Consider the following 25,966-nt stretch of genomic DNA (forward strand, 5'->3'; position numbering starts at 1 on the left):
GACATTTTAAGGGGGGGTGTTCAGTGTTTCTTAGTGCTTCTAAAATCCTGGTTACGGCCCTGTTTTAGGATCCACATTTTTTGTGATATCTGGAGCAAATAATCCCCATAAACTGCGATATATAAGATTATCAGGCTGCCTGTGATTCCTACAGTGTCCCAGCATGTGGACACTTCGTACATCCTCCACACACACACAGACTGACACTAAGCCGTCAGCACACTTCGCTTCCTGCTTCCTTAACAAGACTCGCTGTGTGAGATCTACAATACGGAGCTGTCAACATTAGTGAACACGGAGGATCCTGGAGCTACTAGAGCCAGAGGGAACCGCTTATTTGGTGTTAAATCCGGTTTAGGGACAGACTTAGAGCCATTTAACTGAGCTCCGGACCCGCTGGTGACGCTTGAGTCTTGATCCTCTGCATCCTACCATGGGCGGCGAGTCTATCCGGAGATAAACACAGTGAGTGAGACACAAAATGGTCTCTGAGGTTTTATTATTAGACCATAACAGCGTCCGTAACAGTGTTAAGACCAAGTTAAATGCAATCATGAATATTCTTGAAAGCTTACTGGTTCTTGTCTGGGTTGATTATTCTGCGCCTGCTCTACCTGCATGGTTTTATGGCATTATTATTATTATCTCGGTAATAACCAATAATGTCACTAAGCATTAATTGCTGTTCCAAACCCAGGAATTTCCCAAAACCACAAAATGGAGATTTGCTTCTTTGAAATATTATATTTTTGGTGAGAGCAGCGAAGAGATAACACAAACCAGAACATGTCCTGGAATGCAAACTGGCCATTTGGAGCTTTTACTATTGTAACGTCTGACATATCAGGCAGATGGACAGGTCCCAGACTTCCAGGTGGGGACCCCCTGGTCTAATTTAATGTTTGTCACAAGTTTTTATTTTACTGATCGCCTCAGAAGGTCCTTGAATTTTCTGTACCTCTTTTAAGGTTTTGGTAGATAAAAGGATGTTGACGCCCTTGTTTTCCATCAGCTGGCAACAGTTATGGGACCCCGATGGACCTGGTTCCCTCGGGTGCACTGCCAGGACAGGGAACCCCCTGGACCAGAACAGGAGAGGCAGAAGCACTGGGCTGAGCTGTTTGATCAGCTGGACGTCAACAAAGATGGACACATAGACATATCTGAACTGCGGACAGGGCTGGCAGGGCGAGGGCTGTCCAGAGGCTCCCTGGAGAGGGTGAGACAGCAGCACACCTGTGTCACACACGCCTGTTTGTTTACTGGGAGACCATGACAAGGCCTGAATGTGGGTTGTGGGTGTGAATTATTTATTTAATCCCTCTGTTTAATCAGTTATACATACAGTATGTCTGTCCCTATGTGTCTGTGGTAGTCATGAGGGAGAGAGGTGTTTACAGCGATTTCCCTCGCTAATAATAAGACAGGGCCCCCAACTGTCTCTCCTCCCCACATTACACCTCCAGTAAAGATCCATAGAATCTTTCATTATGTGTAACCTCCTCCATTCTTCTCATCGGCTTCCTCTGTTTGTGCAACAGCAGATCTTTATTGTGAATACACACAGCCTGTGTCCCTCCTCTCAGTCTGTCTCTGACTGTTTGTATTGGTGAAAAGTGTGTGGGTCAAGGAGAAGACTCACTGTCTCGTTCTCCGGTGCTGCTTTCCCCCTCTCCCTTGTACATGTGTTTGTGTGTGTATGTGTGTGTCATTATATTACTCATGTTGGAACATAAACACTAAACACAGCCATATTGGGGACAAAGTAGTCCCCACAGCGTACATTATTACACTTTAGACCTTAAGGTTTAGGTGAGGGCAAGTGTGTGTGTGTGTGTGTGTGTGTGTGTGTGTGCGTGTGCGTGTTTCTGCGTGTGTGTATGTGCATGCTCACACATGTAAAGGGCAGCGTGCCGTCTATTTTAGTACAAGGAGCAGGACTTTGTAAGATGAGAATGATAACCTTTCTCTCGGTCCTACACTTGATCTCTTTTCACATTTGGGTCATTGTGCAGACTTTTCTTCTGTACCACTTATCATTGGTTGTGTCGACAAAGTAATTCATATTGACTCAATTTGTCTACTCTTTAACTTAATATTTCATTTCACATTTTCAGTCTTCAATACACATTTAGAATACTTTAAAACCAGTAAACATGATTTTGTCTTGCCACCAGTAAGAAATAAGCTCTCGGTGCAGTATGATACAGGCATATGAGGGTTTCTGACTGTGAGTTGCTCTTGTGTTTACAGCTTAACTTCTACCCCTTACCTTTTTAGTCCCAGAGGAAATATATCAGGCAAATGTTCAGACATTTGTTTTTTCATTGCCCTGGCTGTCTGTGTTTCCAGATGGTGAAGGCCGGGGACACCAACAAAGATGGAGTACTGGACTTTGAAGAGTTCACGCAGTATCTTCACACTCATGAAAAACAGCTCAAACTCATGTTTAGAAGCTTGGACAGGAACAATGATGGTACAAAGCAGCATGCAGTACACAGTTGGAACAATATAAGATGGCACGATTAAAAAAATTGAGATCATTTTGAGAGTTATATTCTGCTTTCTTAATGTGGATGATTGCAGGTCAAATAGACGCAGCAGAGATCCAGCACTCTCTTCATGCCATCGGTGTGGACATCAGCCTCGAGGATGCCACCAGGATTTTGCAAAGGTCTGCTAACAGTATGTTGATATTTGATAGCACATCACATTATAATCTAAACTAAGAACTAGGGTGTGAACAACTTTATACACAATAAGGGGGTTTTACCTTCCTGGTTTGTAATATAAGCTGGCTTGGATAGTTGTATTAAAAATAGTTCATTTCACATTGGGTAAATGGTTTGGAGTTTAACACCTCTTCACTTCATAGCTCAGTGGTACCTTAATGGTTTAATGTATTTTTCACACAGTATGGACAAAGACGGTACCATGACTATTGACTGGAATGAGTGGCGGGACTACTTCCTGTTTAACCCTCTTACTAACATGGAGGACGTGGCCCGCTACTGGAAGCGTTCAATGGTGAGGTCACACACACTTGAACCATACTTGAACCAGCATTGTCTTTCACTGAATAACCACATGGTTGGGTTATGTCTTCATTTTCTTGAAGAATATACAAAAACACTGCAAAATGAAAATACAGATATTCAATAAAGGCAGTTTTTTAAGAGGAAACTGGCTTTTCGAGTTTGATTTGTGTGCTTCCCCTTTTACTGACAGACATGTTTTTGCCTTTTTGATGGTCTAACTCTTTCTTTCCTTCTCACCTTTATCATCACAATTTCTGTTCCTCCTCCCGACCACCATGGGTCCAGTAGATGTTGGATTTAGGTGAGCAGCTGACAGTCCCAGATGAATTTACGGAAGAGGAGAAGAAGTCTGGCTATGTGTGGCGGCAGCTGATGGCCGGGGCCATGGCTGGCTCTGTATCTCGGACTGGGACTGCCCCCTTGGACCGTCTCAAAGTCTTCCGACAGGTCCGTTAGTGACAGTTAGGATCTCATCTCATAGATCAATAACTGAACCAAGTGGTCTTTTGCATGTCACTGCTTGTGTTAGACAGTGCTCTGTTCATCTTTGATTTTCAACGACAGAGTGCTTTACACAGTGTTCCTCTTTGACTCTGTTCTGCCAGGTTCACGGTTCCATCGACTTTAAAGGGAACGTACTGAGTGGTTTTCAGTACATGATTAAAGAAGGAGGACTGCAGTCCTTGTGGAGAGGCAATGGGATCAATGTTCTTAAAATTGCCCCTGAAACTGCTATCAAGTTCACAGCTTATGAACAGGTGGAGTAGACTGGAGACTTCCCTTCTTGTGTGCAGTTCTGACCATACATTCATCTTTGCTTGTTATCTGTGCTCTCTTTACCTTGCCTCCTTGTATCTTTCAGTCACTTTATATAAACATTTGTCATCTCTTTTAAAGATTCTTTTAAAGTCATTTGCAAAGTCATAAGTGTAAAGGAAATAGTGAATATTTTCAGCAATACCTTATTATTTTGCTCTCTTGCTGATATTAAGACAACACAAGTACCAGTCTCTTGTTTTTCTGCTAAATATAAAGCTATCTGGCAGAAGCTAATGAGCTCGTTCCAGGCTTTTACGCTAAGCTAGGCTAACAGGCCAGTCGGTGTAGCTTCATATTTATTGTACAGAAAAAAGTGGTATTGATCATATTTAAGTGTTTTTCCATCTTCATATATTTTCCATCATTATCAGTATTAGTTTTTTCATTTGATTGTCAATTATTACAACTCTTTCAAATTATATTTCACTTGATTCTTTAACTCTGCATAGATTAAGAATGTGATGCGTGGCAATAATGAAAGAAGAAATCTGAGGGTTCATGAGCGATTTGTTGCTGGCTCTTTGGCAGGAGCTACAGCTCAGACAGCCATTTACCCAATGGAGGTAATTTTACGGTAATATGCACATAGAGACATTCATATAGTCATGTAAAATAACTGTCTATTCTCCTTTGTCCCTCCCGTCTCATTTCCATCTCTTCTCTTTCTTCCTCCACAGGTTCTAAAGACCCGTCTCACACTAAGAAACACTGGCCAGTACTCAGGAATAGCTGACTGTGCCAAACAGATCCTCCAGAAAGAAGGTGTCAGAGCATTCTACAAGGGCTATTTACCCAACCTACTGAGTATTGTCCCCTACGCCGGCATCGACCTGGCCGTCTATGAGGTTAGACAGACATAAAGGCACATAGCTTTCCCTGTGCATTGTCTTTGTGTTGACCTTCTTTTCAATGCCTTGATTCCACAGACTCTGAAGTTTACCTGGCTGAACAGAAACAGAGGTTTAGCTGACCCTGGGGTCATGGTGCTGGTTGGCTGTGGTGCTGTTTCCAGCACCTGTGGACAGCTGGCAAGTTACCCGCTTGCACTGATCCGCACCCGAATGCAGGCACAAGGTCAGGAAAACAGTGGTCATACTCATACAAGTACATGAAAAAACATGCTCATTTGCAATTGCATGTAGGATGTAGAATGGGCGAAACCACAAGCTGTTTGCATAACTTTCTCCACAGCTATAGCATCAATTTAGAATATTGTTGCTTCTATCGATTGCAGAGAACGCCTGCTTTGACTGACAGTGGCTTTTTCCAGGGGCAAATGGCTCCTTTAAAAAATCTCTTCCGGTGCAAAGTTAGAGTCAGGTTTTCTTTCTCCAGCACTTGTTGATCTTTGTCCTCTTGTAAATCGTTACTGAAGACGTTCTTTTATCTTAGGGCTTTCTCTTAACTGGGGTGCTATTTTATTTATTTATTCTTATTATGGTTATTTTAACATTTAAATATAACTGTCCTTGGCCCGCTTGTTTTTACTCTGTATTTTATTGTTTGCCTGTAAGGCACCTTGTAACTTTGGTCTAGAAAAGTGCATTATAGATAAAGTTATTATTATTATTATTATTAGAGCAAGGCTTACACAACAAACTCGCTCTCCACTCACCTGCCTGTAAAGCGGCTTATTGTTTTCAGCCACTGCTGGGTGATGGAAAAAGCGTCACTAACTGGGCGCGCCTTTTGATTTTTTCCGCTTAACTGTTTGTTAAAAAATCTCAACTTAAGGTCAATTAGATTTTCGTAGCTTTCTATTTCAAACTGTATTTACAAAACAAGACCACAAGATGTTGTACAGTTTGCAGGATGTGGTTGAAAGCTTGGAAAATGGCCCTATGTGAACCGTGAATTGTTGTTTTCTAGGTCTTTCTCAATGTATACTTTGGAAAAAGGGTGGCAGTAACGTAATACGAGATCTTTTCTGACTTTTATTATACAAAAATGCCACACTGTAACCAGAATCGTAGTCAATGAGCTAAAGAAAGGCAAAACCAGCAGGATGATCCCTTGACTTAGTTATACAAACATACACATGCGTACACACACACAAACCAAGTGCAAACACGTCTGCAGTCTTTCAGAGTCATGTGTAGTAAGAGAACAGAATTAGTTGGTTGATCTCATCTTTTTCTCTCCCCTCAGCTTCAATAAAAGGAGCCCCTAAACCCTCCATGCTAGCTCTGATTCACAACATTGTGACGAAGGAGGGCGTGGCCGGACTTTATCGAGGAATTTCCCCCAACCTGCTTAAAGTCATCCCAGCTGTTAGCGTGTCCTATGTCGTCTACGAATACACGAGGATAATCCTGGGAGTGGACATTGAGGGTAGGCGTGGTGGGAAAGGGAAGGCGTAGAAAAGGGTTACCTGATTCAGGCTGGCTTTCAAGCCAGAAGCACCTAACCCAAGCATGAAGCTTTTTGCACGGCATGAGGAGATGGGCCTTGACTGTGGATGAATACTAGAATTCTTGTTTTTACAAGTTTTCACTGTGACGATGATGGAAAATGCACCATGGAACGAGAAGAGAAAACAACAGGTCACAGATTTATATTCTGTTACTCACATTTGGAGGACCTTTCCTGAACTGGCAGCTGCTGTGATTAGTTTTATGTATGATATTTTGCATTCTAATGCATGTCAGCAGGTGTGTTCATATATTCAATTAGCCTCCTGCTATTGCATTAACAGATGAAGACCTGCACGAAATTGCCTGAGATCAAACAGGTTAGAGGTGTTACTAAACCTGGAATTCATGTTACATTCCTACAGCATTTATCTTTTCTTCCAGGTGGTATATAGAGAAGATCAACGATTGATAGGAAGACTAATTGAATGTCCTGGTCTGTGAGTGAGGTGAACCTGAACTTGCTGGACACTGACGGAGTTACAGAGTCATGGCTTATATATATTTATATATTATATTGATATGTCTTAAGGAAGTGTACAAAGTACTGAAATTACTAAACTTAGCAGATGGGGACAAAAAGAAGAGTCACTGTCAGTCTGTCCTCTTTCCTGGATTACTACTACTACTATGACTACTATACAAAGCAATATATTATAAAGGGGGTCAACTGCCAAAGCCATAACCCGGAAGTGGAGATGTGATAACCTGACCTCATGCAAAATGCTCATCTTTTATAACAGTTTCTATGCAGAGGCGTGTGTTTGTGTCTGTTTTCTCATGTTTGTAACACACTGAGGGTCCAGTGCCACATAGTATTTCCATAAACTGTAATCGCACAATGTGCAGGTTTAACACCACTGTACAGATTTTTACTTTGTGTTATGTAAAAATATAAATGAGTTTTAATGCCAGTGAACATTATTGATTTGTCAGTATTTATATAAAAACATGCCAAGAAATGCATGCATAGTGTTATTTAAAAAAACATTTACTTTTTTTGTGAAGAACTGAAATGTTGATAAGACGTAGCTTCCTAACACATGACAGCCTAATGAAAGCATTAATCGACTTCCACTATTCTTCGCGCTTTTTCCTGTAACGCATCTGTAGAACTACTGCATCTTAGCTACTATTTCACTTCTACACATTACACTCCTGTCAGTATAGGTTCATTGGGTAGCTCTGGCTGTAAAGTATAACAACTTTGCAATGCAATGGATACTTACGCTATTTTTAGTAAAGGTTTGTTTTAAAGCTACTCTGAGGAATTTTTGGTTTGTGCTTATTTTGCTGACCCCTGTGGACAAAGCTGTACCTCTTCTCTCTTTGCTGATTTTGTCCTGTACGTGCTTAGTGGTGGTTTTTAACAAAAAATCCCATCCTGCTTTCTTTAACATACATATGCATCACTCACTTAAAATTTTTGCCCTGGAAAATGTAAACAAAGGCAGCGTGCAGTCAATCGCTTTGTCTGACACCTACTTCACGCCAGCAGTTTCTGGCATTAAAAATAACTATATAGAAATAATCAATTTTGTCGCTGATGGTCTGGTTTGCTTTAATAGGTCATATAGAGTAATCAGAATTAATTTTAGTCTGTTTCATAACCAATGAAAAACTCCTCACAGGGGCTTTAATCTAATTTCCAAATAACCTCCATATTTATAAAAGTTTCAAATTTCCTTTGCCCTATTTCAATAAATCTGATGTTCAGTAATTATTATGAAGATAAAGCACGAAACCATTCTTTCTAACTACGTGCATGAACTTTTCCATTGTGAAATATTTTCTCAATATCTGCAAAATGTGTTAAGAACTCTTAAGGGTTATGTAAACAGGCTTGTCCTCAGCGGTGTCTCATCATTGACTGTATGTGTCTGCTCTATACCTCCAGCCCAGGAGGGGGCGGTATTTAAGCTCTATATCGTTGGACACCGATACACAAAGGTAAAAAGAAGAAGAGGAAGAAGAAGACCCGGGCATTGAAGGTTCGTTGATTGGTTATTTTAAGCAGGGAAGTTTGCCGGCGTGGTAGGCAGTCTCCCTCACATTGGTATCCCACGTACGCTCTTGTTTAGCCTTCCCGCTTCTGCGCAGCTCGACCCGGCCGAAGCCATCCAGCCTGCCCCCTTGTCTATTTGCCCCTTGTGAGCAGCATGTCTGATTACGGCGCTCTGCCGACAAATGGAGTCGGCGCTGGGATGAAAAAAGACGCTTTTGCTGATGCAGTACAACGAGCCAGACAGGTAACTCGACAGCCCGACTAAAAGAGAAAACGGCCGGCGAGCTCGTTAGCTGGTTGGAAACTGCCGCTAGCTTAATTATCCGTGACGTTAGCTTTAGCTGTAGTTAACTAGCTAGCTAGCGAGCGAGCTAGCTGATAGCAACACCATTCATTTGTGTAACACGCTCCCAGTTTAAGTGATCAACCGAACATGTTCAAGAGGTGGTGGATTGAGCAGCTGGAGCAATGTAGGTCACTCTTACATTCACCATTTAATTATACGACTTGTCTCCAGCGGGATCCGTGAGTGAAGTTAAATATACGAGCTACATCGGCTACGTTAGCTGGGTTATTGTTACTATAGTTAACGGTGTGCTGGTGGTGTAGTTTCATCCTCCATGAATGAAACTCCATTTTAGAAAACCGAAAACATCTTTGTGACATTATGAGTATAATGAAGTATGGTCGACTGATCGTCATGCTATATTGTAAGTTAATGATAACTAGCATTAGATAGACAAACGGAGGCTCACAGGTTCAGATTTGGTATCTGTTTCACGGGCACGCGCGAGTTTTGTGGAGCCAGTTTACAGGTCTGTGATCACAAAGGTTAGGGCTGCAGAGTTGTTTTTTTACTGGCATAGTCTACAAGAAAAAGCACTTTTAAAGAGATCAAGGTGCCAACTAGTTTGGTCGGAAGAATATATAAAATTAACATGGATATAAAACAGAAAAAAGGTAGTAAAATTGAGCAACTAAGAAGCTGAAACTTAAGAATGAAGGGCCTTTTTGTCCTTTATTTATCGTACAAAACAATCAGTTTCCATTATGGTTGTCTATTCATTAATCATTTAACTGTTTTAGCTTCACCTAAGGTGCTGCTAAGCCACTGTTGGTTTTATGGTTGTGTTTCTGTATTTTTACTCCTGTAGAAAGTAGAGCTATACTTGAGACACCGATAACCTGACTTTTTTTGTAAGGGCACACTTAAATAAGGCTATCCTATCCTAACCTTCTACATGTTAAGGTTCTACATTTTTGTCTACATTTTTTGAGATGACCTTTTTTGATGGCTTTATAAAGACAATTATACTACAAGATAGTGCTGGGCGATATGGCCAAAATTATATATCACCATATAGAAATTTTCATATCTCGATAACGATCTATATCACAATATATGATGTTTTCTGGTAATTTAACAAATAATAAGTCAATATGAAATAACCACAGGTAAAGCCTATTTTTGGATAATCCTGTGTGGATTAAATACTTGATAAATTAAAAGTACAGAGTTTCTGTTTCTGTTTACAGCGCCTACTTCTATGGTTCACTCCCACATGGAAGGATTAGAACGTCAAGCATTGTCAAAATGACATAAAAATAGCCGCAAAGCAATTCAGCCGCTGGTTTTGTGACATCAAGATAGAGAATATAGAAAAACACATACAGCAGACATTTTGCCCAGCCCTAGGGCACACTAGATCCTTTACTTACCGCCTACATGTCAAGGTTCTACTTTTTTTTTTACACTTTCTATTATTTGATATTATCTTTCTTGATGGGTATACAAATATGGTAAATGGTTGCTTACTTCTGATAGTTATGTTGAAATATTGTTACCAAAACTTGATTCGTTGAGAGTTTGCTAATTTTGTGTAAACTGCAGACCTCATCCATTGTGTCCCTCCACAGATTGCAGCTAAAATCGGTGGAGACGGCGTTCCCTCAGTGAGCAACAACGGAGGAGCTGAGAGCTATCCATTCGGAGCACAGAAACGGTCCTTGGAAGAAGCAGGTTAAACATCAGCACCCACATTCACTTTGTCTGCACGTGTTGGTCCACGTTGTTGACTTTTTTCTTTTGTTTTCAGATGAACCCGATGCTAAGAAGGTAGCATCACAGAGCGAAATAGATTCTGCATTGTGTACGTTCAATACACACATTGATCCTATTATGAACACTGGCTCTGTTCTGTTACAGACCACTGACCACTTTTTCCTTCTCTTACAGCTATTGGAGCTCAGCTGGCTGCCCTGTCCCAACAAAGGTATAAGGTTATTCTTACTGTTTCTTTCTCATGAACACGTTTGATGCTTGTCGTTATAACGGAGACAAAATTCTTCATATATCATTGTTTTTACTTATCTGCAGTGTCAGGCCCTCCACAATGACAGAAGAGTACAGGGTGCCTGATGGCATGGTTGGCCTCAGTGAGTATGAGCAAATTAATTTCCTAAACCATAGATGCCTGCTTTGCTTTTTACATGTGATAAAACTAAAATCTAAATGTCCTTGTTTTTGTCCCTGAAGTCATCGGCCGAGGAGGAGAACAGATTAACAAAATACAGCAGGATTCTGGCTGTAAGGTCCAGATTGCGCATGGTGAGCTATGTGCTAACTTCTACATTGCTAAGTAAAAAAAAGTAGTTTTTTCAACTGCTTTTAAATTAATACAAATACTAATTTTCATTCACAGACAGTGCCGGTCTTTCAGAAAGAAGCGTTTCTCTGACAGGGTCACCAGATGCCGTGCAGTAAGTTCATGTTGACATTAAAGTGATGTATTTTGTTTAATTTCCCACAGGGTTGCACCGAGTGAGAAAATAAGGGCCGTTGTTTTAAACAACAATTTTGCCGATGCCAGTAGAGATGCTTTTTTCCATACATCATACATTCAAACTTCTTTCACATAAAAATCACCTTTATTAAAAAAATAAAAAAAAACTGCCTGAAAAGCCTCTTTAGCCTATTTTACAATCACCTGGTCATAGTACAAACATTTTTCAGTCCTTACATACCCTAACACAAAAACATTCTGAAAACATTAATACTTTAATGTTACAATTACTGATGCATCGGTGCATCCCTAATTTCCAATCCCACTAGTCCATACATTCTTGTTTTTGTTCAGGGATGTCTGTCGCTTGTCTGATCAGATGTTGCACATGTTAAAGTTTAGTTTTAGATTGAGGAATAAGATAACAAAATCTAACAACCATTTCTTGTCATTGCAATGGCAACATGACTTTTCTAGCACAGTTAGGCCTCTAAGCCTCCTATCAGCCTGCTTAAAAATGGTCTTCTGCTGGCATTGCAAAAGTTAAACCCAACGTACTTTAATGGTATTCTTATCGGTTCGTTTTGTTATTTTTTTAGGAGAAAAAATGGAAGAGCTTAAGAACAGAATTAAGATGATTTTATTTTCTGAAATGTAAAATAAATAATACTTAACAGCAAAAGAAACGGCAATGTTTAGAACAGATCACTACAATATACTCTCTATAGTTGTGATGATGGAAATAAAAAACAAATTTGGCTGCCTGGTAGTGGGCGGGGCTTATCAATTAACCCGGTTCCTCGCGTGTACCAAGTTTTCTGGGTAACAGCGTCCAGTGAGAAGTGTGGCACATGTATCTCCCTGTACAACTGTTTGGACAGATCGCTCTTGTTTCCGCCCTTTCAAGCAAAAGTTTTGTTGCACTTGTGGCAATGAGCATTGTCTGCTTCGACTCTGAAGTGTAACCACACTTTTCAACGTTTAGTTCTCTCCGCCATCGTAACAAGCAGGATCTCGTCGCGCGCGTGAGAGAGAGCTGCCCCTGCCCCTCGCACACAGGCTCCGTGAGAGAGATATCTCTTCTGGATTGGGAATATGCATCACAGACTGTCTTAACCTTATTGCAAATTTAGAAAAGGTCGCTGAGATTAAATGTGCAAGATAACGTTTTTGTAGCAATAATAAATAGGAAATGTATTTTCTTTAAATTAAGAACCGATAACATGGCCCATTTAATACCGGGTTTCAGTACTCATCCCTACTCAAGAACATACTGTTCTTGCAATGCCTGTTGTAAGTCAGAATAGTGAAAGCAATCCAGTGAATGGTTACTATGTCACACTCTTCTCATTTTCTTCATTCTTTCATTTAAATTTGCTTCCAGGAGGGCCAAGGCACTTATAGATGACATTGTGTCGAGGGGTCATGAGACGACCAATGGGCAGTCAGGTTCCATGCAGGAGATGATCATCCCTGCTGGCAAAGCTGGCCTTATCATAGGAAAAGGAGGAGAGACCATCAAACAGCTACAGGTGAGAATAACCGGCACCTTAATGTAACTCTGATCGTTTGATTCAGAGGTTGTGCAGTACAATTATAACAAAATATTACAAAAGCTGTATGTAACATGCTCATGATTGGATTTCTGTGGATCGTAGGAGCGGGCTGGAGTTAAAATGATTCTTATTCAGGATGGATCCCAGCCACCCAACATTGATAAACCCCTGCGCATCATTGGAGACCCCTACAAAGTGCAGGTACTCTTTCAGCACGCATTGTAGAAGGGTTTGGCCAAGTTGGAGATGTTTCCTATCTACCATTGACTCCTTGTGTTCTTTTTTTTTTTAGCAAGCAAAGGAGATGGTTAATGAGATTCTACGAGAACGGGATCATGCAGGCTTTGGAGACAGGAACGAATACGGTCCAAGGATGGGGGGAGGAGGAGGAGGAGGAGGAGGAGGTGGAGGCGGCGGCGGCGGTGGCGGCGGCGGCGGCGGTGGTGGTGGTGGTGGTATTGATGTAAGTACTTAGATCTTTGTGTTCCACCCGGCCATACTCGATTATATGTTCATTATTATTGAAATAATGATGCTGGATGCAAATAATTCGAATTGATGGTTGAGACTGAACATCTTTGAGCAGTTATCACAGTTTTTTGTTTATTATTCTACAGATAGCTGTGCCTCGCCACTCTGTTGGAGTTGTAATTGGCCGAAGTGGGGAGATGATCAAGAAGATCCAGAGCGATGCTGGAGTGAAGATACAGTTTAAACCAGGTGAGCACTTAAAACATTTTCTGCAAGCCTAAACGGCATCATATGTTATGACATGTAATAAATTTTATTATAACTGTTTGTCTTCCTCTTGGCTTGCTAAGTAGTGTTCGTGTAGGGTTTGGAAAAATGATATTGATCATATCAAATGTAACAATTATAAATATACTGCTTTTGACTTCTAAAATTAGGTTTAAGTGTTAAAAGGAAACGGCGCTTTTATCAGCAGGAAAGGGTCATTTATAGTCTTTTATTCTTGCCTTGCTGTAAAATTGGAGCTACTCCAATATTGACTCGGGATGAAGCAATATGGATCCACATCATTAGAACTTTATAAATCAATCATTTCGACTAGTTGGGATGAAAAATCTTTCTTCCAGCTCATCATTTTTTTTCAGTCTCTGTACAACCCCCCCAAATTACAGCCATCTTTCCTGTCATCCCTAACAGATGATGGTACAGGTCCTGATAAAATAGCCCATATTATGGGTCCGCCAGACCAGTGTCAGCATGCTGCCTCGATCATCACTGACCTGCTTCAGAGCATCCGCGCCAGAGAGGAGGGCGGGCAGGGGGTAAGTACAGAGAGTAAGGCTTGGATATGTGTTGGTGACGTTTTCTGTGTTAGCAGAACACAAAAACAGGGCTGTGCTATAGAGAAAATAAACCTAGGGTCTCTCTCACTACATACATTTGCGCATCCTGGCGTCCTCTCTCCTCGGCTGACATGGAAATCCTTCCCCCTCCGCCATGATGGGAGATGTTCCAATTTCTTAAATGCATATGGAGGTGATGAGTAGAGAGGAGGCTCCAGGAGGAAGTGTTTTAACCAAAGACGTGACGTGATTGGTGTGGAGGTGCGGAATTTCGGCAAATGCTGCACCTCCACACAGATCACTCAGCGCAGATCAACAGAAAATAAAACAATTTAATGTGCCTGACGGCGAGATATATAATCTCACATTACAACTACTCGGCTAGATACAGGATCATTTCATTACAAAGTGCTGTGGCATCACACAAAGCAGCAGTAGGCCTTTTGTTTTATTTTTTAAATTTACTTTACAATGAAATCAATGAACTTGCAGCTCTGATGGTTAGTTATGCAGACAATAAAAATGCAAATAAAAGATCAGTAATCATAATAGCACTGATCTGTACATAAAGATGATTTAAAAGGAATATTAAATGATGAGAATAATTAACAGAAGTGATATCACTTATATCCGGCCATGTTAAACAATTTGCTGTCTGTCCTTCCATAAAAGATACTTCAAGATTTCTGCAAAGAAACGGTTCTGTGAACATTCCTAAAGATTTGTTCAACAGCTGCTACAGCTGAGCAGTAAAATATGTCGCCTGACGGTGATTGACCCAAGGATTTCTCATTTGGCAAATTTCTCTCCTCTCCTCTCCTCACGTTGCTTCCTTGCATCTCTCATTTAATTCCTCACTGGGAGGAGCTAAGACGCGAGGAAACAACGCAAGTGAGGGAAGCAGGATGTGCAAATTTATGTAATGAGAAAGACCTCTAATGTCAGTTATATTTGATCCACAGGGTCCCCCAGGTTCAGGTGGAGGGATGCCGCCTGGTGGGCGAGGACGGGGTAGAGGACAAGGGAACTGGGGTCCTCCTGGAGGAGAGATGACCTTCTCCATCCCGGCTCACAAATGTGGGCTTGTCATCGGCAGAGGAGGAGAGAACGTCAAGTCCATCAACCAACAGACCGGTGCATTTGTGGAGATATCTCGTCAGCCACCGCCTAATGGTGATCCAAACTTCAAACTGTTCACTATTAGGGGATCCCCGCAACAGATCGACCATGCAAAGCAACTTATAGAAGAGAAGATTGAGGTATGTTCAAGTGACTCACAGCAGAGAGAGAGCAGTTCAAACAGCTGACAAAGCAAAACACAACCTCTCCACTGGTCCTTAACTCTAATGGCTACCTCCTGTTTTGCTAGGCTCCTTTATGTCCAGTGGGTGGTGGTCCTGGCCCAGGAGGCCCAGGTGGGCCAGGTGGTCCAGGTGGTCCAATGGGTGGTCCTTATAATCCCAACCCATATAACGCAGGGCCACCTGGTGGTGCTCCTCAGTAAGTACAACCCACAAACGACAAGAATTCTGATTTTTTCAGAGGAGACGTAGAGGATATGAAATGTTTGTGTTTAAACAATCTTGCTTTCTCTGCAGTGGAGCTGTGCCTGGTGGCCCCCAGTTCTGTCCTCAGGGTTGGGGAAATACTTATCAGCAGTGGCAGGCCCCAGCTCCACATGACCCCAGTGAGTACCTTATTTTCTGTAATTGCCTCAAAATGTAGTTGTTGTTTTTTTTTTTTTTTTTAAATCTAGTTAGACAATAGGCACTTTGCCAAATGGTTTTCAGAGCTATGTCATTACTTTATGTATTCTGTTTTCCCCATATTTACTCATTAGGTAAGGCAGCAGCAGACCCAAACGCAGCATGGGCAGCATACTATGCACAGTATTACGGCCAACAGCCAGGGGGCGCCATGCCAGCCCAGGCTCCAGGAGCCCCTGCTGCAGCAGCTCCAGGGGACCAGAGCCAGGCTGCACAGGCCTCTGGGGGGCAGCCTGACTACACGAAAGCTTGGGAGGAGTACTACAAGAAGATGGGCATGAGTAAGTGGCCTTTACTGACACACAATATGTTTTCAAGTAAATGTGAGCTTAAAACTACACTGTTCTGTCTGGGGAAATGTACTGCATGTTTCACATTTAGTACTTAAGCATCAGCATTATTGAATTAGAAATACTTACGCCAGTATTATTCTGTGAAATGACACAAGTACATGACATGTGTGTTGTGTTTCCAGCCCAGCCAGCTGGAGGGGCAGCAGCTGCTCCAGGTGCAGCAGCAGCTACAGCAGCAGCAGCAGCAGCAGGAGGAGGTGGAGCTGCAGCTGGAGGCCAGCAGGACTACAGTGCTGCCTGGGCTGAGTACTACAGACAGCAGGCTGCCTACTATGGACAGGGAGGACAGGCGCCTGGACAGGCTGCTGGTCCACAGCAGGGACAACAGGTAACGCATCCATGACCAGTGTCTAAAATTTGCGTGTTGTGTTTGTATATACTTATTCTAGGTGTTGCTGAAAAAATAATATTAAAAAACAGAAGTGTACAAGAAGTTAACAAACATGATTATTAATTTGATCAAGCAGAATTTCCACTGATGAAATTATGTATCGTTTCATTTCAGGCCCAGTAAATGAATGGCCCGGTGTTTTGGACGGTTGCAGCGGCTCTCTGGACTTGTGTTTTTTTCTATCAAAAGATTTCCTTTTTGGCTTTAATCAGACAAGACCCCTGCTTACTCATCAACGCAGACATTTTTAAAAAAAAAACCCTTCTTGTTTGTCTTAGAGAGTCAAAATTGAAGAAAGGAAAAAAGGGAAAACATTTGCCCATGCATTGAACAAGCACTAAATAACTACTTTGGTTACTATTCTGTTTGTCCCTTCACGTCATCCACACCTTGTTATACATCTGAATTTTTAAAAAAAAAATGTGGGGGAAAAAAGCATCTTTGCTTGCAAGCTAGCACAACAGCATCTCCACACTGACTCACATTTCAGTAGTTTTCCCCATCAATTTCCTGAGGATAAAAACAATCTAGCAGTATTTTGAATATAATCAGAAATTTTGTTTGTATAAAAAAAAGTACAGATTTTTTTCTTTATTGTTCTTGGTACTTTTTTTTTTTTTTTTTTTTTAAATTTCATTTTCTTTTTAAAAAACATTCCCAGTGTTTCAGTTGCAGGTGTATTTCTATCTGCCATCATGACTTAGTTTTAATTTTATTCTTTGTAATTATTATTTTCCATAAGGGGGTTGTGTGTGTCTGTATACAGTGTATGCTACTGAACAGAAACGTGTGTAAGTTGGCTGTAAAAAGGCACTGTCTGTCCTGCAGTGTGTAGGTTGGTTGTGTGAGCATGTATGCGTTTGTGTGTTTGGTTGCCCTCTGTATTTTTTTTTTTCTTGGATTAGGCTCTGTTAATGTATGCTGATTTTTTTTAATGTTATTTTTTACAGCTTGTTTTTAAATACTTAAATAAAAACATTCAAATTACCTGTTTCCTTCTTTCATCATTGCCAACATGGTTTTTTGTGGAGTTAGTTGTTAACCACTTTAACCCTACTGGTTAAGTTGTATTCATTAACCTAATATTATGGCTTGAAACTTCTACCTTTACTTCTCATGTTGAAAGTGACAGTAAGTGATACAACAGACGTAATTGAATCCCTGTGGTAGCTTTCACCAGGATGTTACCACAGTCAATGGTTGCGTCCTACCTTTGTTTTGGTTTTGATGGATGCATCCACCGGCGAGTGAGGGCAGTCTCGTGCACCCCGAGGACCAATCGCAGCGCTCCAGACTGTAACGAAGGACAACAGTTCAGTGGGAGATGGCGCCCAGCTCGAAATCCGAAAAGGACGATAGCAAACAGAAAGCTCAAAGACAACACAAAGACCATGTCGTGAAGCTTCTCATGCGTGGGAAGGTAGGCATGACTCCAGACAATGTTTTCTCAAAAAACTCAAAAGGAGAGGCTAAGAAGTATTCTAGGACTGCTTCATTAAAAGCCTCCTTGTTTCCAGTAGCATCTGGGGCTAGCTGCTGCTAACTAGCTCAACGCCAACTAACATCTAATGGCAGGCAGGAAGCTTATGAGCTAATGCTACAAAGCATGAAAATATTGAGTTTTTCCTGCATTCCCAGTGTTTGTCTCTTTGTTTGGTTTCCTAACAGGCTCAGAGAGAACTGGAATTAAGTGAACAGTGGTAGCATGCTAACTATTAGAGCCAACGGTACACATTTATTTCTTCTAACGTTCAAGCTCAGTCGGCGTTAGCATCAGCTTAACCTCAGCAGCAACTTGCAGAACTCCGCAGCTCATAAATGCAACCACAGCCCTCAGATTAAATGTTAATCATTGAACCCTTTTACTTTATGAACATCAAATTTGCTCTGTTCGTGTGTGTGTGTGTGTGTGTGTGTGTGTGTGTAAGTATGTATGTATGTATGTATGTGTAAGGGCTCAAGCCTTTAAAATGCTAAAGTAGTTACTCTGCAGGGCATTGAAGGGCATTCCTGTGTCGCCATATAAATGGCTATTCTATTATTAATGCAAATGCTATATCTCCTGCACACATTCTCAAGCTTTATGTTACACGTTGTCTACATCTGTATCCATTCTCTTGCCTGCTCTGCAGCTGTCAGGACAGTTCTCTCAGCGCCTGTTCTGGAAGCTGCCACCTCGAGTGTGCGTCCCGTTAAAGAACATCGTCAGCGAGGAGTTCCTGAGAGCAGGGTCAGTGTGTGTGTTTTCAGTAAACGTGATTGTTGTCATTTAACATCTTGTCTTTTGTAGCAGACTTTTGTGTGCCTTGTTTAGCTCTCTGAGAGCATTTTGGACCAAGTAGAATATTAGGTGTGTAAATTAAGATTGTTGCTTCTCTGTCTCGATATGATTCCTCACCCCAATCATTTCACTGGGAAATTGACCAAGAAACTTGACTTAATATGGATTTGTCATGGCTGAATATCTGATTTGTTAATAAGGCCACATTCAGAATGAGTATTTATCAATGTGATATTGTTCAAGCCGAGACATGCATGACCGTGTTTCATCACTTTTTTGGTTCCAGACATATCTTCCTTGGCTTCACCAAATGCGGCCGCTACGTGCTGTCCTACACAAGCGACTGTGGAGAAGATGATGATTTCTCTTTCTATACGTACCATCTCTATTGGTGGGAGTTCAACCTGCACAGTCGACTGAAACAGGTAAGACAAGTCAATTTACTCTTACGAACCTGAATGTGTTCCATCCAGCAGATTCAAATAGATACAGAGGGCTAATAATTATAACTGGAGGCCCTAAATTAATCAAGTCAATGTATGGATATCTTGTCCTTTGTCTAATGTCTGCTTTTTCTCCTTAGGTCCATCATGTACGTTTGTTTAGTGGAGAGGAAATCTACAGTGACCTGTACCTGGCTGTGTGTGAGTGGCCAAATGACCACTCAAAAATAGTCATCTTTGGCTTTAAGTAAGCATAATAAACACATTGATGAGCAGAAATATGAAACTGATTCATTTTAAGCTCACAGTATGTTATTGTAGTGTGTGGGTAATGATAAGTGCTAACTTTGTGTGCGTGTATGGTTCTGCCTGCCAGTATACGCATATCAAGCTCCGTTCTGATGAACCTAATGATGAGTGATGAAAACAACAGAGATATCTACATCACCATTGCCTCCATGCCTCCTCCTAAACCTTGTCCTAAGTGCTGCCCAGTTCCCACAGCCACTACCATACGCACAGGTAAACACACACACACATATGCTCCTCTTTACTGTTCTCACCACCTCTGTCTTTTTCTTCTTACCAATTTCATCCTTTTCTCTCCAGGAAGTGGAGAGTGTCTGGAGCATGGCTACGTGTTCAATAGCCGGTACCAGGTGGTGTACCCGTTTCCCACTTTCCAGCCAGCTTTCCAGCTAAAGAAGGACCAGGTCATCTTGTTAAACACGAGCTACTCTCTGGTGGCTTGCGCCATTTCACTCTGCCCAGGTAACACATATACACCAAAAGCAGTATGAGCACATTTCTTTATACTCTGTTTCTTTTGCCTAAAATCCGAGTCTGCTTTTAAAACGTTGCCTGCATTTTAATTTTCATTCACTCCTGTTAATTTTTTTTTATAATCTTATTTTAGCAGTACTTTATTTGTCAGTCACATTTCTTTAAATGTCTCTGGCAGGTAAACAGGGTCAGTCATCGCAGATCCTATTCACAAAGAAGGCAGCTCTGTCAAATCAAGCCTCCACGTCTTTTTCCTCCACATCCTTGGCCTCCTCTTCCTCACTACCTCAGGCATCTCCCGAAAACAGACTGCCGCCAACCAGACCCGCTCCAGTTCCCTCATCTCCTAGCCAGTCACAAGCAGCCGTGCGAGCCCGGGAGTTTGCAGCTGACCTCTTCAGGCGGGCCCAGGGAGGAGAAGGAGGAGGAGGAGGGAAAGACAATGACGGCCAGGCAGAAAGGAGACCAGCTGTAGGTAGTGAAAAAGAAGCAGCGCGGATGCCAGGAGATACAGGGATAAATGTAAATGAGAGGAGGAGAGAGGAGGAAGATTGTAGAGAGAGGAGGGAGGCAGAAAGGAGAACTCGTTTATCAGAAGCATCAACATCTGGTGGGAGCCACAGTTTGCCAACGTGCACTGAACAAGTGATGTCTCCTGCCTCCTCTTCCTCGTCACCCGCATCGCCTCCGACCACGTCCTCATCCCAGGAGGCTGGCACCAGCGAGCCTGGTTATGTCAACTATACACGCCTGCACTACCGCCTCCAACAGCCAGGGGCAGCACAGCAGAATACAGGAGGTGAGAGGAAGAGGCCGGCACAGAGAAGGAATAATTTAAAAAATAACACTTATCAGGTTCTGTCTGAAGCTGATTACACACATTTTTCCTCTCCTCTTTCTCTCCAGGTTACGAGGATGATAAGGTGCAGCTACCATTCACAGTCACTGACCTTAAAGGAAGAAACCTGCAGCTGGTTACAGGGCAACACAACGGACAGGTGTGTGTTAGTGGCTGTAATTCTTAATCATTAGATGTAAATGTGTCAAGTGGTTCTGTCATGGAAATCAATAGTCAATAAAAAAATTAATAATAATATTAGTCTGTTGGAGGCGTCTATAGTCAGTTGAGGTACTTCATCAGTCTTGTATAACGGACCATCTCCACCTCTACTATCAAACTGGTTTTGTTTAATTTCTGATTTGGACAATGAGAAACATTTTGCCTCACATTGAAACACTCAATCATTCTTTTCACTTACAAAGGTTAGCGCCTATACTTTCTCAGAGCTGTTTATCATACACAGATCTGTGTCACAGCCTGATACCCCTTTCCCACCAAAATTAGCGCATTGATGCAGGTTTTTCAGACCCTAATAAATGCAGATTGTCTCTTTTCCAATAGCCAGTGGAGTGTACTCCTTTCGGTCTCTTTTCTGTTGCGTCACCGTCTGACATCACAAACGCGCCGGAAACGGGGTTAATAAACAATAGTTTGCCCAAAATTATTCTCTTTGGGAAGCAGCATGGTGGCCAGTGAGGATGTTATGGTGGTTAGGTCTTTATTGTACCTATTACTCATTGAGTCTGTTTATCAAACTCGGCGCCGACAAATTTGGAACGATGTTCGAGTGCTGCTGTATATAGCATCACGCCGGAAAGGGGGCGGAGATTTGCAGGCCGACACAGGTTTTGTGTTTCCATCATTACCGATTGGAGCCGAGGAGATAATTACCCGGGTCTACTGCGGAGTCATTTGACCTGGGTCTGAATGGCGATTGTAACCTTTCCTGCTAAGCAAAAAAGCTGGGTGTTAGCAGGTTTTTGACCAGTGGGAAAGGGGCTCCAGTGTGTGTGTGTGCTTCAGGGGTTTATTTTTGCACTTACAAAGCCGTCTACCTCTTTAATTAACTTAAGACACTAAACTCTTGCCAATGATTGGCATTTGTTTTAGGCAACCTGTGCCTGCTGGGATCTAGAAAAGAGTGCTTTAATCACAGTCTGATAAATTTTTCTCAAATCTCATCTAAAAGTCAGAACACTTCAAGACCATTTTCTATCCTAGTGGCAGAATTTGCATTCACTTTGTTAATTATTACCTGGCCACATAATTGTATTGTAACTGTAAGTCGAGCATTATTCAAAGTTAGATGTGAAAAACAGTTCGTATGTGTAAGTAGGGAAAGTTTGTGTGTTTCCTGTTGGTACTTTTAAATGTTGTGTAAGTTCTAAGCTACGCAATCTCTCCTGCAGAGTGTGTGTGTGGAGCAGTTGACCCTAGACTTTGAGTATCTTATCAATGAGGTGATTAGGAGCGATGCTGCCTGGGCCCCTCAGTTCTGCTCCTTCAGCGACTATGATGTTGTGATATTAGAGGTCAGTGCACACACTTTCATGCACACACACACAGTGCTGTACCTCACACTATTATGTTAATATTTAGTCTCCACAAAATACCTCTGCTTACACCTGTAGTCTTGAGTTTATTGTAATGTATTTTCTACTTTGTTGTTTCTAAGAATGTGTTTCCTACAGCAGATAGACTTTTTAAGCTGACAACAAATTTGTGTTTAAAATGTGTACTAGGTGTGTCCTGAAACCAACACTGTGATTATCAACATTGGTCTGTTGTTACTGGCCTTCTCTAACTCAGACGAGGAGCACTGCAGGTATTTTTCCTAAAATAACAAAAGCCTTCTTCAGCCCTGAACCCGCCATTTTTTCTGTCCCCACCAAGTCTGCTTTTCATTCTTTTGTTCCCAGGCCAAACACGTACCATTCCAACCTGCAGATCAGCTGGGACCTGAACACAGGTGTATGTCGCACCGTGGGTGTTGGTGACCTTGCAGAGGTCAAGGGTCAGACAAGGTGAGGAACCACTGCCGCCACCTTACACACACCCGCCTCCTGTCTGTGATTGTCTACTTTTTTCTTGTTATGCTCTGTGTAGTTTTGATTTTGACTGTAAGTCATCATCTCTCTCTCTCTCTCTCTCTCTCTCTCTCTCTCTCTCGTCAGTAGGAGTGTGTGGAGTTCTTACAGGAAGTCTTGTGTAAAAACAGCAATGAAGTGGTTGGTCCCTGAGTGCAGCTCCCGCTACATAAATCGCATGACCAACGAAGCTCTACACAAAGGTGAGTTTTAAGACAGTTGTGCATTCAGTGTCCTGGTATCTACCAAAGACCCTTAAAATAGACAGAATACTGTCTCAATGTTGTAAAAATGTTTGTATATATGGATTCTCATTCATCCTTATCATTGGACAAGTCAGATTTTACGAATATTAACGACTCTGTTCTATTGAAAGTCATAATCTCAAAGATTTTCATTTAAATAAATGTCTGTTAAGTCAGTATCTGTTGCCGAATGAGGTAACACTGGTGAGGTAACACAATGGTGATTGAGCCTATGGCCCACTGATGAAAGCTTTGCATTTGCAGTATATAGTATTATTATGGACTGAATGTCTGTGGCGACATTTGTGGAAAAAATCACAAGTGGTGTCCAGTTAGTGACGCGTTTTCCATCACCGAGCAGTGGTTGGTCTGCCAGAGAGGGTAGGCGGAGCTAAGCGGCTGTTTTTCCAGTCTCTGCAAGTGTTGCGAGTAAACAGTAATCTACTATGTCTGAAAAAACAAAGATAAGATCGATGACTACAGATACAACTTAAAAAATAAGTGAAAATCCAACGAAAAAGAAACAAATTCGACGCTCAGATGAAGGTAAACAGTTTAAAAAGGAAAGCGAGGAAAATCAAAATCTACAACCGTAACAAAGGGAACGAGCCGTCTGTTTAACTCAGACGTTTGCTCCCACAATATCCTTATAACGCCACAAGGTGCCAGCAAATATAACAAAACAGAGAACTTCGAGATTCTTACTTTAAGTGTCCCAGTAAGCCCGGACAGTGTAACAATGCCAACATGCATGACATGTCCCAATCAAAATGTGTGCCGTGAATCAGACCTTCATCAGGACACTGAAACCAAAGAAGAAATGAGATTAGGCTATAAGTTATATTATTTTTATATCTGCATTGCGGTGATGCTGTGACACGTCAAAATAACTTAACTGGTAACACCAGGTGCCTGGTAATCTGTGATTATTCACTGATTCTTGTAAGAGTTCATAGTTAAGCAATAGTTATAAGCGTCAGTAGTATTCAGTATATAGTTTCATAAATTAGCAGCATAGTTTTTTGTTGCAGTAAATAATCAGGAGGTATGATCATTACTGTGTGATATGTGGTACCCAGCTTCTCCTCACAGCCTGCCTGAAGACACACTTCAGTTTGGTATGATCACTCCCCCATCTCCAGGGCAGTGACTCAGCCACTATTGGAAGATTTCAAATTTGTTTTTTTGAATTGAGTGTTTCTGTAGATAAATAGAAATGTCACAAATTTTCATTCCTGCAGGCTCGTCCCTGCAAGTGTTGGCAGATGGTGATCGATGTACCTGGATCGTGTTATGAAGAAAGAAGAGGGCCAAAAAGCACATACAGATGCATGTCCATACGACCTCATCACCAGTGTGGAGCTCCACTTTAATCAGAGCAAAACTGCACACGTTCAGTGGTTGCGCTTTTGTAATTTGTAGTTAAGACACGTGTCAAATTGAAACTGAACAAAGAACTCTTGGGAAATACTGTTGAGACATTTTTCGGTGGTCTGTGTTGAATTCTACAAGTTTCATATTTTTTACAGCCACCAAAACCAAGAGCTGGACTGAACCAAGATTTAGTTTTTACGTTTTTGTTTTTATACATAAAGGTGTACTGTTATTGTAGTGTGAGTGTTTCTTGTGCTTGTGTCTATAACTGAGCGCATGCAATATCTGCACCTGTGTGATTTTCACAAGGGGATTACATCCAGAGAATAAATGTGTGTAAGTATGTTTAATGTGTTAATACAGTTTGACAGATTCTGCTGCTTCTGAACAAGATTTTTCCTGACCTGCTCTAGACCGGTTAAGTCTAGCTGAGTTCATTCTTTATGCTGCAGTATTTCAAGTTAACATGTTAAACATGTTTTTTAAGCCTTTGTTATGGAAGGTTTGTTAAAGTCACCTGTTCAGCTGGTTCAGATCACGCTTAATGTTGACTGGCATGGAAGTAAGGCTATGTTCTAATGAAATATTTTGTTAAAATAAAATGTTCAAAAGTTTTTTTTGTGAGTGTTTTGCATTAAGAACTGGGCACAAAAAATTCTGAACTGAAAACAGTCTAAATGGTTTAGTCTAAAGACTTGCAGAATGCACCAGACAGATGCTCCAATGGGTTAAAAAGCATTTATCCTTTTATATTTGCAGGCTGCACCACAATAGCTACCTAATAAAGTTTAAGTGGATTCATGCATTGAAATGTGTAATGCAATTTCAGTTTCTGCTTTATTTTTCCATCATTTCCAGGATACTTTGAACGCCTCAAGTGTGTAAAGGCAGTTCCAATATAACTGGACATTAATCAGTCTTTGGATGAACTGGTCACAACCTGCTTCAAGTAAACCTACATACTGCTGACCCCATTTTAAAGAGGCACTCCACACATAGTACTTCTCACGAGTAATCTGTAAGGTACAATCAAGTCTCTAAAGAAAGTGATGTCTTCTGTGGCTGTGGAGAAACTTGATCATCTCATTCAGTGTCAGTTGTCTGGGCTTGAGACCTCACATTTTAAACAGAAAGCCTGCTGTATCAACTGGAGGTGTGGGGTTTGACTAAAGTTGGCATTTAGGAGGCAGTGATGGTCTCAGAAACTGAAAAACTGGTTTTGGTGCTTGACCCATACCCAGGATTAAAGTTAAGAAACATCAGGTCTCTACTCCTTTGATATCATATTCTAATATATTAAACGTTTTTCCTTGTCAATGTGCCGAATGTTGCTAAGTGCTACTCATGGTGATTCATGTTGGGCCTCTCTTTAAATACCATAAAGAGTACGGTCTAGACCTGCTCTTTTTGTAAAGTGTCTCGAGATAACTTTGGTTATGATTTGGCGCTATACAAATAAAATTTGATTTGATATGAT

General features: G+C 41.4%; 3 protein-coding genes across 8 annotated transcripts; all 3 read left to right on the top strand.

Moving 5' to 3' along the window:
* Positions 1–223: 223 nt before the first annotated feature.
* Positions 224–7,563, top strand: slc25a23a (solute carrier family 25 member 23a). Of its 4 annotated transcripts, XM_069665631.1 has the most exons (12): positions 224–465; positions 1,013–1,219; positions 2,353–2,476; positions 2,587–2,674; positions 2,916–3,027; positions 3,327–3,485; positions 3,644–3,796; positions 4,307–4,420; positions 4,535–4,702; positions 4,784–4,931; positions 6,006–6,188; positions 6,653–7,563. In XM_069665631.1, the coding sequence occupies exons 2-12, from the start codon at positions 1,025–1,027 to the stop codon at positions 6,661–6,663; spliced, it is 1,455 nt and encodes a 484-aa protein (XP_069521732.1). In that variant the 5' UTR covers positions 224–465; positions 1,013–1,024; the 3' UTR covers positions 6,664–7,563. The 4 variants fall into 4 exon arrangements, with proteins under 4 accessions (XP_069521732.1, XP_069521731.1, XP_069521733.1 ...); XM_069665630.1 differs by having other exon boundaries at positions 6,006–7,563; XM_069665632.1 differs by lacking the exons at positions 224–465; positions 1,013–1,219; positions 2,353–2,476 and having other exon boundaries at positions 2,597–2,685; positions 6,006–7,563.
* A 748-nt stretch (positions 7,564–8,311) lies between these two features.
* khsrp (KH-type splicing regulatory protein) lies at positions 8,312–17,422 on the top strand. Of its 2 annotated transcripts, XM_069665624.1 has the most exons (18): positions 8,312–8,517; positions 10,191–10,293; positions 10,370–10,423; positions 10,510–10,546; positions 10,651–10,709; positions 10,810–10,881; positions 10,976–11,033; positions 12,441–12,588; positions 12,715–12,813; positions 12,905–13,075; positions 13,230–13,332; positions 13,780–13,904; positions 14,888–15,184; positions 15,295–15,425; positions 15,524–15,612; positions 15,766–15,972; positions 16,167–16,372; positions 16,550–17,422. In XM_069665624.1, exons 1-18 carry the CDS (start codon positions 8,428–8,430, stop codon positions 16,556–16,558), a joined length of 2,058 nt encoding a protein of 685 aa, XP_069521725.1. In that variant the 5' UTR covers positions 8,312–8,427; the 3' UTR covers positions 16,559–17,422. The 2 variants fall into 2 exon arrangements, with proteins under 2 accessions (XP_069521725.1, XP_069521726.1); XM_069665625.1 differs by lacking the exon at positions 8,312–8,517 and having other exon boundaries at positions 10,257–10,293; positions 10,370–10,389.
* Positions 17,423–17,759: 337 nt separating this feature from the next.
* On the top strand, positions 17,760–25,232 carry dcaf15 (DDB1 and CUL4 associated factor 15). 2 transcript variants are annotated; one of them, XM_069665626.1, is made up of 13 exons: positions 17,760–17,855; positions 18,568–18,665; positions 19,003–19,141; positions 19,300–19,406; positions 19,536–19,681; positions 19,769–19,930; positions 20,121–20,741; positions 20,849–20,940; positions 22,193–22,315; positions 22,526–22,608; positions 22,703–22,807; positions 22,958–23,073; positions 24,357–25,232. In XM_069665626.1, exons 1-13 carry the CDS (start codon positions 17,760–17,762, stop codon positions 24,410–24,412), a joined length of 1,944 nt encoding a protein of 647 aa, XP_069521727.1. In that variant the 3' UTR covers positions 24,413–25,232. The 2 variants fall into 2 exon arrangements, with proteins under 2 accessions (XP_069521727.1, XP_069521728.1); XM_069665627.1 differs by having other exon boundaries at positions 22,961–23,073.
* Positions 25,233–25,966: the final 734 nt, after the last annotated feature.

The sequence above is a fragment of the Semicossyphus pulcher genome, unplaced genomic scaffold (genome assembly GCF_022749685.1).
Source record: "Semicossyphus pulcher isolate SPU_LCO1_2020_fin unplaced genomic scaffold, fSemPul1.0.p SCAF_17, whole genome shotgun sequence".
NCBI classification, from domain to species: Eukaryota; Metazoa; Chordata; class Actinopteri; order Labriformes; family Labridae; genus Semicossyphus; species Semicossyphus pulcher.

What these genes read in the sequence shown, in the direction of transcription:
- slc25a23a (XM_069665630.1), top strand. Translation starts at nt 1,025, where the DNA reads ATGGGACCCCGATGGACCTGGTTCCCTCGGGTGCACTGCCAGGACAGG. An exon ending in CCAGAGGCTCCCTGGAGAGG is followed by an intron (nt 1,220 to 2,352) that starts GTGAGACAGCAG and finishes CTGTGTTTCCAG; the next exon opens with ATGGTGAAGGCCGGGGACAC. An exon ending in GCTACTGGAAGCGTTCAATG is followed by an intron (nt 3,028 to 3,326) that starts GTGAGGTCACAC and finishes TGGGTCCAGTAG; the next exon opens with ATGTTGGATTTAGGTGAGCA.
- khsrp (XM_069665624.1), top strand. Translation starts at nt 8,428, where the DNA reads ATGTCTGATTACGGCGCTCTGCCGACAAATGGAGTCGGCGCTGGGATG. An exon ending in CAGTACAACGAGCCAGACAG is followed by an intron (nt 8,518 to 10,190) that starts GTAACTCGACAG and finishes GTCCCTCCACAG; the next exon opens with ATTGCAGCTAAAATCGGTGG. An exon ending in GAGACCCCTACAAAGTGCAG is followed by an intron (nt 12,814 to 12,904) that starts GTACTCTTTCAG and finishes TTTTTTTTTTAG; the next exon opens with CAAGCAAAGGAGATGGTTAA.
- dcaf15 (XM_069665626.1), top strand. Translation starts at nt 17,760, where the DNA reads ATGGCGCCCAGCTCGAAATCCGAAAAGGACGATAGCAAACAGAAAGCT. An exon ending in ATAGTCATCTTTGGCTTTAA is followed by an intron (nt 19,407 to 19,535) that starts GTAAGCATAATA and finishes TCTGCCTGCCAG; the next exon opens with TATACGCATATCAAGCTCCG. An exon ending in CAGGGCAACACAACGGACAG is followed by an intron (nt 20,941 to 22,192) that starts GTGTGTGTTAGT and finishes TCTCTCCTGCAG; the next exon opens with AGTGTGTGTGTGGAGCAGTT.